The 13,511-nt window shown below is 38.9% G+C and overlaps 1 protein-coding gene across 2 annotated transcripts in view; it reads right to left on the reverse strand.

Annotated features, from left to right (window-relative positions):
• LOC102215387 (inactive dipeptidyl peptidase 10) overlaps nt 1-12,959 on the reverse strand; it is a 131,775-nt gene extending 118,816 nt beyond the window's left edge. For both annotated transcript variants that reach the window (XM_005744212.1, XM_005744211.1), the window contains exon 1: nt 12,508-12,959. In XM_005744212.1, the coding sequence (XP_005744269.1) occupies nt 12,508-12,564 (57 nt within the window). In that variant the 5' untranslated portion in view covers nt 12,565-12,959. The remainder of the gene's footprint in view (nt 1-12,507) is intronic.
• Nucleotides 12,960-13,511: the final 552 nt, after the last annotated feature.

A 13,511-nucleotide genomic window follows, 5' to 3' on the forward strand; every position in this document is an offset into this window, starting at 1 on the left:
GTCATAATACTGTTGACCATTTGTTTTGCTTTTTTCATTTCTTGTTTCAGCATTGGCTGTTTGTTCACTTCCTGTTTTGCTTTGGTAGATGTTTTTCTTATTTCTTTTTGTTGTTGTTGCTGCTATAATTTTTCTTTCCTCCTTCGTGTCTGTTTAACCTGCCATCATTCCTTTCACCTCCAAATTACTTTCACAAACATATTTATACCATCTTGTTTGTCATCCTTTAGCCAGTCCATCATGTATAAATAGTCCTGACTTCCATTTGTCAAAGTGTCTGCTATGCTCCTCTCTTTTGTTTCTGCCTTGCTTTGCCTCTGTGTGGTTTCTGTTCTCTTTATCATCTTTGTATTCTGGTTTTGTTGAACTTTGTCTCAATAAAAGTTTGCCTTTAGTTAAATATTCAGCTTTATCTCTACAGTATACTTAAAAAAATTTATACTTTCATAATTCAAGTTACAAAAAAAGATTCCACCTGTCAATCATTTTCAGCCATATAATTTATTAGAACATTATAAACCTTTAGGATGTGGCAAATGTAGAGCTATACATACTTTTCCAAAAGTATGTATAGCTCTACATTTGCCACATCCTGAAGGTTTATAATGTTCTAATAAATTATATGGCTGAAAATGATTGACAGGTGGAATCTTTCTTATTTAACCTTCTGAAACCTGATATCCCAGGTCTCATGTCCTCTTTGTATGATAGCAACATGCACTCCAATAGCAAAAAGCTTTATAAGACCTTTAGAAAATAAAAGTGCCTGGATTGCTATGAGTCTGGCAAGGAAATTGAGAAATTCTTCCAGGATATTCTGGCCCAGCAACAGAGTAGCAAAGCAAACTGTCTGATGCAAAACAAAGAGCTCCTAAATTTTATCACAGCATATGCAGGGTCAAAGTACATGTGTCTACAATCAGTAAGAGGCTGCACCAATTTGACCTGCATAGGAAGTGTTCCAGGAAAGTCTTTGCTGGCCAAATACAATGAAACACTACAGTTTGCTAGAGAACATACAGAGAAAGAGTGGACAAAGATTTTGTATTTATTCATTGGCCACACGAATGGTTGATCTGTTTCATGCTGGCCAAAGACCAACTGGTTAACTGGTGCAAATGTTCTGGTTTTGGTTGATTAATATCTGAAAATGAAAGCTGATAGGATCACAATCCAGTTTAAAGGTCCATATCTAGTTCAGACCACCAAAAAAAGGTTCCAAAAGAAAACGTGTGTGGTTATGGAGTCTGTTAAGTCCAACAGAATGTGAACAATATCACAGCAATCTAGAAGTCCAAGACTACTTCCCACTTCCTATAAATCCTATTGTATAGACGCTTTTATACTTCGTGTCAATTCAAATGAAACATCTAAAACAAAGTGGTATGGCTCAATGACGGTTCAATAAGTGTTATATAACTACATTTAACATTATGCAACTGACATTTTAAGACATGCTAATCAGTTTCATTCAACCAGTAGCTAGCTGAATACATTTATTCATATATTTATAAATTTATGACCTTGTTCATTCCATTTCTCTCTGTGGCTTCTACATACCAGCAGCACAGTGAACACAGTAGGCACATGTACAATCTTTAGGTTGCCAAACCTTTAATTCAATTCAATTTTATTTATATAGCGCCAAATCACAACAACAGTCGCCTCAAGGTGCTTTATATTGCACAGTAAATTGAACAATAATAGATACAGAGAAAAGCCCACAATCATATGACCCCCGATGAGCAAGCACTTTGGCGACAGTAGGAAGGAAAAACTCCCTTTTAACAGGAAGAAACCTCCGGCAGAACCAGGCATAGGGAGGGGCGGCCATCTGCTGCGACTGGTTGGGGTGAGAGAAAGAAGACAGGATAGAGACATGCTGTGGAATCTTTAAACAGATAACATCTGCCTCTTCCTTCTGGTTTATGGTCAAACCAAAAATTTTCATGACATTATAAAGACACCTTCTTGGGTTGGCTAATGTCCCAGTATCTGTGCCCTACTTTCTGAATTCATCTGTTATTTGTAGTGATTGTAAGTGATTTCCTCACCACATAGACTGCATGCAAAATATACACTCAGTCACCACAAGTCTCAGTGTCACATGTCACGAGAAAAGGATGGATCTGACTGAAAAACTGAAGGATATTGCACAACCATATAGTAATGTCAGCAACCTTTCAGTCAAAAACTCACAACATACCCTGCATTTCTCTTCAGACTTGAACAGGGGCCACAAACATTATGCAAATTGCAAATAAACCTATAAATTCATCAAGACAGTGTTTCCTGAAGTCATCGATCAAGTGAGTTGAGGGCCGACCTATATACAACTGAACCTCTTGGAAACCAGAGACATTGCCCCCTGCTGGCCATTAGAAAGATGATCTGTGTTTGTATAGCGCTTTACTTGGTCCTAAGGACCCCAAAGCACTTTACACAATCATCCACCCATTCACACACACATTCACACACTGGTGATGGCAAGCTACAGTGTAGCCACAGCCGCCCTGACAGAGGCGAGGCTGCCGGACACTGGCACCACCGGGCCCTCGGACCACCACCAGTAGGCAACGGGTGAAGTGTCTTGCCCAAGAACACAACGACCGAGACTGTCGGAGCCGGGGCTCGAACCGGCAACCTTCCGATTACAAGACGAACGCCCAACTCTTGAGCCACGATCGCCCCACATCCATCCACTTGAGCTCCACTTTACAGACCCAGAAGCTTTATCAATCTTTTGTATAGTCTCTGCTGTATATCAGCATCATCATTACCTTCTGGTTATTCGCAATGCAATCATTAATTAAATATACAGAAATAACTGAGGAAGAAATCAGGATGAGCACCTGCAGGGAGGAACGCACTAAATTATGTTGAGCAACACTTTTCAAATGAGCATTATTTAAAGATGAAATGGCATATGAATAAAAAGTCAATGTGCATGTTACCACTTTGTTTTGCCCTTTGTGTGTCATTTCACCACAAAACTGATACCCTGACCTTTTCTAAACTCCCATGACGGTCTGTTGTACATTTAACAATGTTGCTACAGTTGCTCCCTGGTCTCATACTGCCAGGCATCTTAAGAGACTGTTGACCTTTTCACACTTGCCCTTTATCAACGCGCTGCCTCCAGGTCAGCCTTTCATCAAACAGTACTCAGAGAAACCTAATCACACTGATCTGCTCATTGACTGCCTTATTGGCTCCTTGCTTTCTGTCTTGTAATCAATATGTCCAAACCTGCCCTCCATTCAAGAATGACACTAGATCTAGGGTCACTAGATTTTATTAGATTTTAGACTCCTGCAGGGACGGTCCAGTCACATTTTCAGTGTCTTTGTTACCAGTTTTGCTGTTACTGAAGCAGAAATCCAGACACAAAAAGAGGGCCCTCTTCTGCTGCACTCCTGTCTGTATTAATACTCTTGCCCATTAGCAGCTTTAGCATTTTATAAATCCAATTCACCTCTAAGTATTGGATGACAGCTATTTATGAACACTACATTTTATGGCATCGACTTTCAGCATGCTTTTATTTTGGGCCGAAACAGTTTTCTACTCCATTTGAACACAAAATCAAAGCATTGTACCAAACTGTGTCCTGTCTTATGATTGACGGGAAGAGGTGTCGCCCCTTGCTGAATGGTTGCCTGATTGCTGAGTTTGGCTTCCAGGATTTCCAGAGGGGGCAACTGCAAAGCGTTCAATTAGGCTACATGCCTCACTGCCTCTCTTAAAAGAGCAGAAGAAAATGGATATAGAAGCTCTGGAGCTTTGAAGGTTTTTATTTATTTAATTCAAACGCCTATTAAGGGGGAAAGAATGTCAAAATTGAGATGCCAAAATTACTCTGAAGACCAACTGCAACCGCTGTAAATAACTGTCTATGAATCTTAGATGCAAACCTGGCAGCTTATTTGTGTCACAGTTTCAAGAGCTGTCGCCATTGCTGTGGCAGCAGAGTGGAACTGAACTCTGGCAGGGAAAGCAAACATGTTTGTGTCGATGGCAGTTTGCAGTCAGCCTCATCGACAGATAAAGGTGGACTGTGTAAAATGTGGAAGTGCCTCATAACACAGATTCCCACATGGTAGTCAAATTGAATTGCTGCTCACATGCACTCCACAGTTTCATTTCTCCAACCCTAAAAGAAAACAGCTTTACGCACTCTATGGGATGAGACCCATACTTCGAAAGCACAGTAACTCTGAGATTGACATCAACAAAACATACTCTATATCACTAACATATTAGTGTTAAATTGTCCCGTAATGAAAACTAAAAAAATATTATTTATGTACTTCTTGTTAGTACTGTCAAAAGTGTCCAAAAGGCGTATGTGGTCATTCATTCATTCATTCAAGTCCGACACAGCTTTGGACCATGTGAATACTGCACATCTGCAAATGTAAAAGATGTAACTACTCATACAGATACAAATGATAGAAGGTGTCATTTAAAAAAAATAATGTGGGATCCATGAAGCTTTTCCCACTAGTCAATTCATAAAGCTTATTCAGTGTCTAATCAACTTTAAGGTTCCACAGTTTCACCATCTACTAAAAAAAAAAAACAAAGATAAATTTCCAGACTGTGCAACTTCATCTCTCAGGAACCGAGTTACATTCCTCATCGCTTTTGTCCTGTGCATTCATTTTAATTTAGTCATGATCTTATTCTTCAGAAAAAAAGTATATTGGCAAAATAGGTGGCGAAAGATATCGGTCAAATAAATGAACACTGCCAATCACTGAATTTAACTGAGGTTTCAGCAGCAATTTAATACTTTGGCCGCTCATATGAAAGTTTCTAAAACAAGAGAGGGTAATGAAATCAGCGCAGCTTTCTACCACGCATGTTTTATTATAATTAATTTTAACTGAAGTTTGTGCATTTAGATGAGACGTGGTCTGAGATGAGGAGACAATAAAACAAGATTTCAGACCCTGGGACTTGCTTCTATAATAACATAGACTGTATATACAGAGATGGACACGGCCATTGTAGAGCATCGAGGTAAGCAATTTGTCCATCACCCTTTCAATGTTTTGAAAGCAGACTTCTATTCCATCATGTCTTTTCCACATTAACTTTACATTTAAGATGTATCTATCTCTCTTCTATATACAGTCCATGTATAACACCACATTGGGTTAAAATGTTATTTCCTTCCTATCTTAACCCAGGATATAACCTAACCCAAGACTTGATAGGAAATTGCTGTAATATGTCACCCAGATAACATGTAATCAACATGCAAAGAGAAAAACACTCATGCCTTGCCCTCTAGACAATGATGCAATCTATCAGAATTGCCTTTCTGCCTTCCACCTGTCTTCTTAGCTTTGTGCCTCATGCGCCTCACAGAGCCAAGCAGGGAGAGCTGCTGGGAAACTGCAATCACAATCATCTCCTTTCAGAGCAAGACTCAGATTGGCTCTCCAGCTGTTTCACCAATTACAACTTTTTCACTGGCACTGACACCAGAAGATCCAAGCAATATTAAAATGAAGGCTGCTTTGATACTTCAATAAAAAAATACTCTGTGAATACTGAAGTAGTGATATTGAAGTTATAAAAATTGTCTTTCTAATTAGTCCGTTTTTGTTTGTCTTTTTGTGGAACAGTAAAAATAAAGTGGTGGAAATGGAAGTTGAACAGGGCTTACCACGTTCACATACATCTGATGACAAACCCACTTTCTTATCCTGTCTTTGTTGTTTGTTTCTCCAATTACAATAGTCTCGTGGAATATAAGGAGCTTACATACAACAAGCCAACAATACAGCTGGCAGGGGCTGAGTAAGAGTTGAATCAATTTCAAGGTTTTTTTTTTTCTCATGACTTCATCATGTGGACAGCAGCCAGCGTTGTACACAAAGCTGACAGCTGGATTCATCCTAAGCTGCATTTCTGCGGTCTTTCAATAGCAATTGAAATCCTGTTGTAGACTTTCTGTCTACACCCATACATTCTGAAAATGAAGAAGCACAACAACTTGTCTAATATTATAACGCATCAGTAAAACTACAGTCCTTTGCTGTCTCAAACGTTTTGAGCAGTTAAAAAAATCGGTCAATCATTTGCAAAAAGCTGTTTACTTTTTAATTCCACTCTTAAATATTCTTGCATAAAATTTAATAGTGTCATGTCACCTTAAATGTTTAAGAATGCCATTCTGTATTCCCTTAGAGGATTTTCTGGTGTTTAATTCATGTCTGTTGGGTGAATCTGTGGTTTGTGCATGCACATAGAGCAACTTTGATAAAGCTTCAAGAGTTTTCACAGTTGACTGAATGTCTGAACACCCCTAGAGAGCTTGGTACAGTGTCAGAGATGCCTTTCCATATGTTGGTTTTGGTGAAAAGGTCTTGTTCATGTATTCTCCTGAAACATTCTCTGCAGGGAGTAAGTGAACAAGAGCCCGACTGTTCTGCCCATCTGTCCCACAGTGGGGACTCGCTTTGGTGCCTGGGTGTTTCTCAGGTGAGCACTAATGTTCCAAGAGGTTTTCCCTTGAATTACACACCAGACTATCTCTAAAAGAAGCATTGTTGCTCTGCATGCTTCATTGGAGGGATCCAGAAGTCTGCTGTATTTCAGCTGAACTTGTCATTCATTCTTTGGATGTGTTTGTATTTGTATTATTCATACATACAAAGCCTCTGTCCAGGAATTTCTCACCTTTCTCACACTGGAGGAAATAAAATAAAGCTCTATGAGCAGGATTTGGATTGGCATCCTACATAATAAATAAATATCCCATTTAACATCCTCGCAGCAGCTGTCTGATGTGGGAACAGGCAGGGCTCACTGCCCTTGTGAAACTGATGTTTCTGATGTTGTTGACTTTATGGATTTTATATCTGATACTTAACAGCAGGGTAGGGCTTTGGCTAATTTATTTATATATTTATTTTCTCTTGGCGAATAAGTTGGGTGATTACTCTCTAAAAATTGAGAAAGTAATGGCGGGGTCAAAAAACTTTTAATATAAATAATTTTTGTTTAAGCAGCTGGGAATGGGACTGAAAAAGCCTTCCACCTCTCCTCAATCCACAAAGCTCCAGACCCCAATTTTTATAACACGGGTGGTAAACCCGCAGACGTACAGAGCCATGCAGCTCTTGGGCACTCTCAAATGAGAACTGACTCTTTGCCTGGCCCTCTCACCCAGGACCAGATTGCCTGAGAAGACTCTGTCTCCCAGAAAAACTGGAACATGTGGCCTGGGAGAAAGATGGATAAGAGACATTTGACTATCAGTGGTCTATACGTGAGATAGATATAAAGAAAGAGAGAGAGAGAAAGAGATAGCCTTGGGCACAGAGTATCTTAAGTACAATCACAGTATAATGATTTGCATCAAATTCTGCAGGTTTTCTTCTTGTACCACTGCAACATGAAGCACAGTCCAGGAAATTCAGTTTGATTAACAGATCGGTAGAAAATCTCTGCTTACATTGTGAACCATCATGCAGGCACAACTGATAGAACAGCTGGCTCACTCTGCATTTCCTTGGCATGAGCTGACATGTTGGCGCTCTTACTCAGTAGCTAGTTTGAACTTATTCCAATGAATATAAAAGGGATAATTTTTTTTTTCATGCAGGGTAATGGTGGTCTAAATAAAACCTTAGTTAATTGCTCAGTTTATACATGCTAGCCTTTTTCACAACTGCATTTCAGCCTGTTGACAATACCTGCATGCAATAAGCCAAATGTATAATTCAGCTAGATTCACAGATGGTACAAAGTCTGTGTAATGTCCAATTGCTTGCATTTGTTATGTAACTGTATTCACAACAAGCGAGCAGGAATCATGTGTTCTGCCTCCTGCACTGCCTGAACCAAAAGGAGTGTCCAGTAAGGAAAACACATCTGAACCTCACTGTCTCTGTTTGGCAGAGAGAAGTGCGAGAAAGAATGACACAGTGATGCTCCTAAAGCTGTAATTTAAAAGTTACTTAGCCACTATCTATCTATCAATTACCTAACACAACGTACTACAAGAAAAAACTAATATAAATAAAATGTGATCTTCTCAAACTATAAAGAAATTGTTGAAATTAAGTGAATGTCTCTATTTAAAAAAATTCATGATGTGATATTATAGTATATAATATATATTATATCAGAAATCTGTTCACTATTTTTTACAGATTATATCTGTAAGGAAGCTGACTAAATATTAACTGATAACTTAAGGGTGTACTTTGAACCTTCACAGACTTAAGGGTGTAGGCTACTTCTTCCCACTCCCTTTCAACATGTAAATGAATCAGCAGTAGCAATATTGATATGTATTGACTTTTGTATAGTATTTTTTCTCTCTTATTTTCTTTACTAAATGTACCTGTATATTGTTTACATGTTTGAAATAAATTAGCAAACAAACAAACAAACACAAATGGGTCTTCACTTACAGTATGTTGTTCTCACCTGTTTACATTATTCAAAATGCAAAAACACTTAAACAGTTGTTGGAGGAGGACAAATCCAGTGTGACAATGTGAGGACAGATCCTCACATTGTTTTCTTTTTTTGGGTTTACAAGGAAAGATTAATGAATTTGTAGGTGTTTGAAGATGGCTCGGCCACATCCAGACACCTTCCTGACCGCTCCACTAATTACTACACATAATGTCCCCTTTGTATATATTTACCTAGTTACTGTATATAATGTTTTCTCTCTCTTTTTGCACAGTCGAGGAGCGTGTCACGACACATTTCACTGCATGTACTTGTATAACTACCGTATGCACATGACAAATAAAAGATCTTGAAACTTGAATCTTTTAATAACTAATCAGCTACTTTAATTGATCAGATTTACCAATAATTTGTGGTTCTTTAATTTTTTCGATATGGTAATGCTTTCTAATCCACCCAACACATATTAGCTACTTAAGATTTATCATTAACAATACCTGTAAATAGATTTGTAAGTTTCCTAATCTAGATAATCACAGTAAAGAGAGATAAAACAGACAAAAATGTAATAAAAACAATACAAAAAAGTTAAGCCAAACCCTAACAAATCATGCTGTGAGCATAAGGCAAACACCCACTGTTCCAAAATGCAGCATGTGCCTTTTATCTGCATCGTTCCCCACAGCAGATGGAGTCCAGCCCCAGAGCACTTTTATATCCTGGTGACATATTTCTTTTGATAACAACATGCCTGCGAGGGAATCCAAACAAAGTAAGACAATGGGAATCTGCAGTTCACAAAAAAAGTGTGTGATCATACACTTCAAGACTAAAGCTGGGATAAAGACGGATACGTAACACTTAGGAAGCCCTTTCTTAGCTGTGAGTCTTGCCTCAAGTATATGGGTAGTCCACTAGGGATCATCAGTCTGGTAAACGCTTTATCTTTTGTTACACCTGGCTAATGAAAAATGTACATGTTAGCATAGATTTTCTGGCATTTTTTTTTTTTTAAATGGGGCAGCACATGGGGGCATCGGAAACTAGTAATAAGGTTCACAGGAACATGTAAAATTCGGTCAAAAATAAATACTAAACCATGCAATATATTCAGCGATTTTAGTTATGGACACAACACTGTCCTTGATAAACAAGTACTGACATGCTGAGTCACAAAATGGTTGCTGTGCTGATTCCTAAAATTCCAACACAAATCATAAAATCCAGTCTGGTAAATATATTCTAGTGAGTGCTGAAACTAAAGAACCATATCTAGCTGTTAAAAAGTCATCTTTCCAAAGTAAAAGGATCAAGCCACTGAGGGGTATATGAGGAAAAGTATGGACTTATTAACACTGAGTGAATGAATCATTCATATATCTATATACTTTGATCCCCCAAACCTTTCATTTTTGCCCATTTCTGTACTGATTTGCATTGCCATCACAAGTCAGTATGAGACATTTTGAGTAATCCAAATGTAACATATGAGCAGACACAACTAATCTGTGTATGAACACTTGATCCAACAAGTGGTAAAAAAAGAACACTTTCTAATAAGTTACAGCTTACATAGTCACATGATGTTTCCTTTCTTTGCTGGAAAATCAATCTTTAAGTTATTTTTCTGGGAAACTCTTAGTAACAAAATCTCCATTAAGCAAAAAGACAGTGATTGGTGCATCCTGGCAGTCGTGGGTTAAAGGCACTCAACAAGTAATCGCAGCACTTTTGAGTTAGAGACTCAGAGACTCACACTCGGAATCTGTTTTCCAAAAACCATTCATCTCTTCTCAATCCCCCACTCCAACTTCCTGGAAGAAATTTGAATCCCTACACATGATTGGGGACTTTTTAAAGAGAGGTTTTTTGCAGTGAAATAGTAAAAACAAGTAAACAAAACTAAATCCATGTAATGTTCAGAACCTATCTTTAGGATAACTCTGTCTCAAATGTACAGCTCACATACAATTTAATAGCCTGGACCAAAGGAGGCAAGAAAATGAACAACCATGAGCAATAGCCCCGGGCAATGCATGCACATTTATTTCTCCACCAAAGCCCAAGGGGGGGCAGTGTCACAATTGTCCTCAATTTCCATTTTCTTTGCAGCTGGTTTTAATGGCCACTGAATGCTGGATGTAATGAGACAAGCAGAGACTGTAACATATAGCCAAGGTGAGTGAAATTAATTTCTGCTCCTCAGAGAGAACTCTACATTTTCAGCCACACTAGTAGTGTGAGTCTAGAAATAGAAACTTCACTTAGTTGGTCCATTTGTTCATTAATCTGTCAGTCAAACACTTCCAGGGTGATGTCTCTGAATTGACTCGACTCACTGCTTCTATATATAGAACATAAGGAGCTAATGACATTGATCTACTGGCTATAAATGCGTCACACTTTCAATTTGTTCAACATTTAATATCCTGACACAGGACTGCTTTACAGCTCAGCATATCCCAATGACCTTTGACATATCCTGCACGGGTGGTGTGGATGGTTTCCCACAGATTTATATTATGTCACTGGCAAGTATGGATGAGGTCATGTTTGGATGTGCAAGCATGTGGAGAAAAAGGAGGTTCACATGCTTTCTTAAGCTGATTATCAAATAATTCCCTTTAGCAAATTCACCATAAAACAATATTTAATATATACAGTCTCTTCAGTATACCTCTCATGCTGCATTTGAACTGTCACTTTACAGTCTGCCAGGGGAAATCCTTGTTTGTTTCTGCATTGTCCATAAGCTTAGAACACGGGTATATGAAACAGTTCTCCACCTTCTGCAGGTTCTGGTTGGAGCAGACCTTCAGAAATGGAGAATAAGGACTATCATGGTCACCTGCATGCAGCCAGACATGCCCGTGGTCTGACAAAGAATCCGATTTAACAACAGGAGATTTAAGGCTAAAAAAGAATTTTCTGTTTCCTGTTGTATTATGAGCTGCTCAGCCATTTTAAATGCCCCAGAACGGGTCCTTTCATGATCTCCATGTTCAAACAGAGAGGCTCAGTCCTAACAGAAGAACCTGTTAGAACATGCGAGGTCTTCTACAAGTCTGAGTCTTCTACAATTTGTTCAGCTCTATTCTTTGTTATTGTTCTTCTTTTAGTGCACTGTTTTTGTGCTATTATTCAGCTCACTTTGTTCTGTGTATCTCTTTGCTTCTAAATGCTGCCTTAATCCTTTTTCATGTCTCAAAGCAGTTTGAGCTGCTTTACTGTTGAACACTGCTGTAAAATAAACTTGAAAATTGTGAGGCTCATATTCATGCACACTGTGTGAACAGTTTATTCTTTGTTTGATATCATATCCAAATCACCCCCTGTATTTATTTTTCCTGCAGCATAAAAGAATCTAACCGTGTATGCTGAGAGCACAAACATCCCTAAAGATAAAGTTTGAGCTGACCTATAAACTTTAATAATATGTAGAAGGTTGCCCCACCTTCAGGCCACACTTGCTGGCTATGAGACCTTTTTCACATTTCAGTTACTTCTGTTATCTGTTATGCAACAACCTCTCCTGTCTGACAAGCAAAATCTTTACTAAACACCTCTATACTACTAGGAAGCATCCCAAAAATAAGCCCAAAAATTCTGATAGCAAAGTCACTTTCACTTGTTTCACATCAGGAAGTTCTATTGAAGGCTTCGACATTAAACGTTAATACTTGCTCTGACATCTTTGACTATATAGTTAAACTCCCATAAATCATTTAATTAAGTGGATGCACCCGAGAAGCCATTTATCCAACATGGTGTCTGCACTAAAGGAACAAAGCTACCGATCATATCTCTAAACTCTGCCTGCAGGTATCACACCAAGTGACACCGAGTCTCCGTGTCATTTAAATGACTTTCAACTTTCTCCACGTGGCTCGATTTTAAGTTACCGTAACTTATTCAAGCAGCTGCAAACTTCCAGATAAAAGTTCTATGCGTGTTTCTAAGTCTGGTAGTTAACCCACAGTGGGATGAGTAACAAATGCATCCTCAATCAGGCAACATGGACGAGATGAAGAAAAAGAAATTCGCTCCATCTCAGTCTTTGCTTACCTTTCCCTCCACTGAGTATCTCCGAGTGTGCTGCACTGCTCCTGCGCTTTGATTCATGTTTCAGCACCGCGGACAGCTCCAGAAATAAAAACGATCCAAATCAGTCCGCAGATCGACAAACTGTAGCTGAGACTCCGCACAGACACCAACTGCCCGATACTTCACCGCTTTGCTTCAAGCTGTTTACTGGTTCGTCGTCTTCCCTGCGACACGCGTGGCTTCTCAGCCAATGATGCCTTGTGCGTAAAGACTTGCTCCGCTGGTGCGCCAGCTGTGAGTGCGAGCGGGGGACACAGCCCACTTATCCCTCACTCGCCAAGATAACATAATAAGCTAGGAACAAGCTGGTAGTCGGACAATAAACATAAATATTAAAACTTATAATCCAGCAAAAACATGCTTTTTTCTGATAAACATAACCCGATACTGGACTTGACGTGACGGGGTTACAGGCACCGGAATTAAGCCCTTTCTAAAAACTGAGATAAACGCACGTCTTTGCATGGGGAGATTACATAACATGATAAAACTGATTACAACAGCTTCCTGCATGTTTACAGAGCTGCACATCTGCATAAGACATCTATATTCGTTTTTTTTAAATTTACTGTTTTCTAGCTCCTTTATTTCACTTTCTTTTTCTTTTATCTCATTTTACTTAATTTATTGAATTTAATAAATTAAGTGAAAGGATAAGACAGGTCCATTTCACCATAGATACCCTCCAGATCAAGATCAGCCAGACCCTGCAGGAACTGGAAATCCTTCTACCCTCGCCAATCCTTCTACCCTCGCCAATCTTAGAAGAGGTTTACAAGTTTGTGGACAAGGCTCAGCGGGCCTTGTCCAAGGAAAAGAAAGACAACGCAGGAAATTTCACGCCTTGCTTTCAAAAACACACACTCCTCATCCTGAACCTACACAACCCAGAGAAGAAAACACACCTGAAGTCAGTCAGGAGAAATGGGTTAAGAACTTTTCAGACAGGATTCTCACTGAACCTG

The sequence above is a fragment of the Pundamilia nyererei genome, unplaced genomic scaffold, assembly GCF_000239375.1.
Source record: "Pundamilia nyererei isolate P.nyererei 1_Seehausen unplaced genomic scaffold, PunNye1.0 scaffold00140, whole genome shotgun sequence".
Classification (NCBI taxonomy): Eukaryota; Metazoa; Chordata; class Actinopteri; order Cichliformes; family Cichlidae; genus Pundamilia; species Pundamilia nyererei.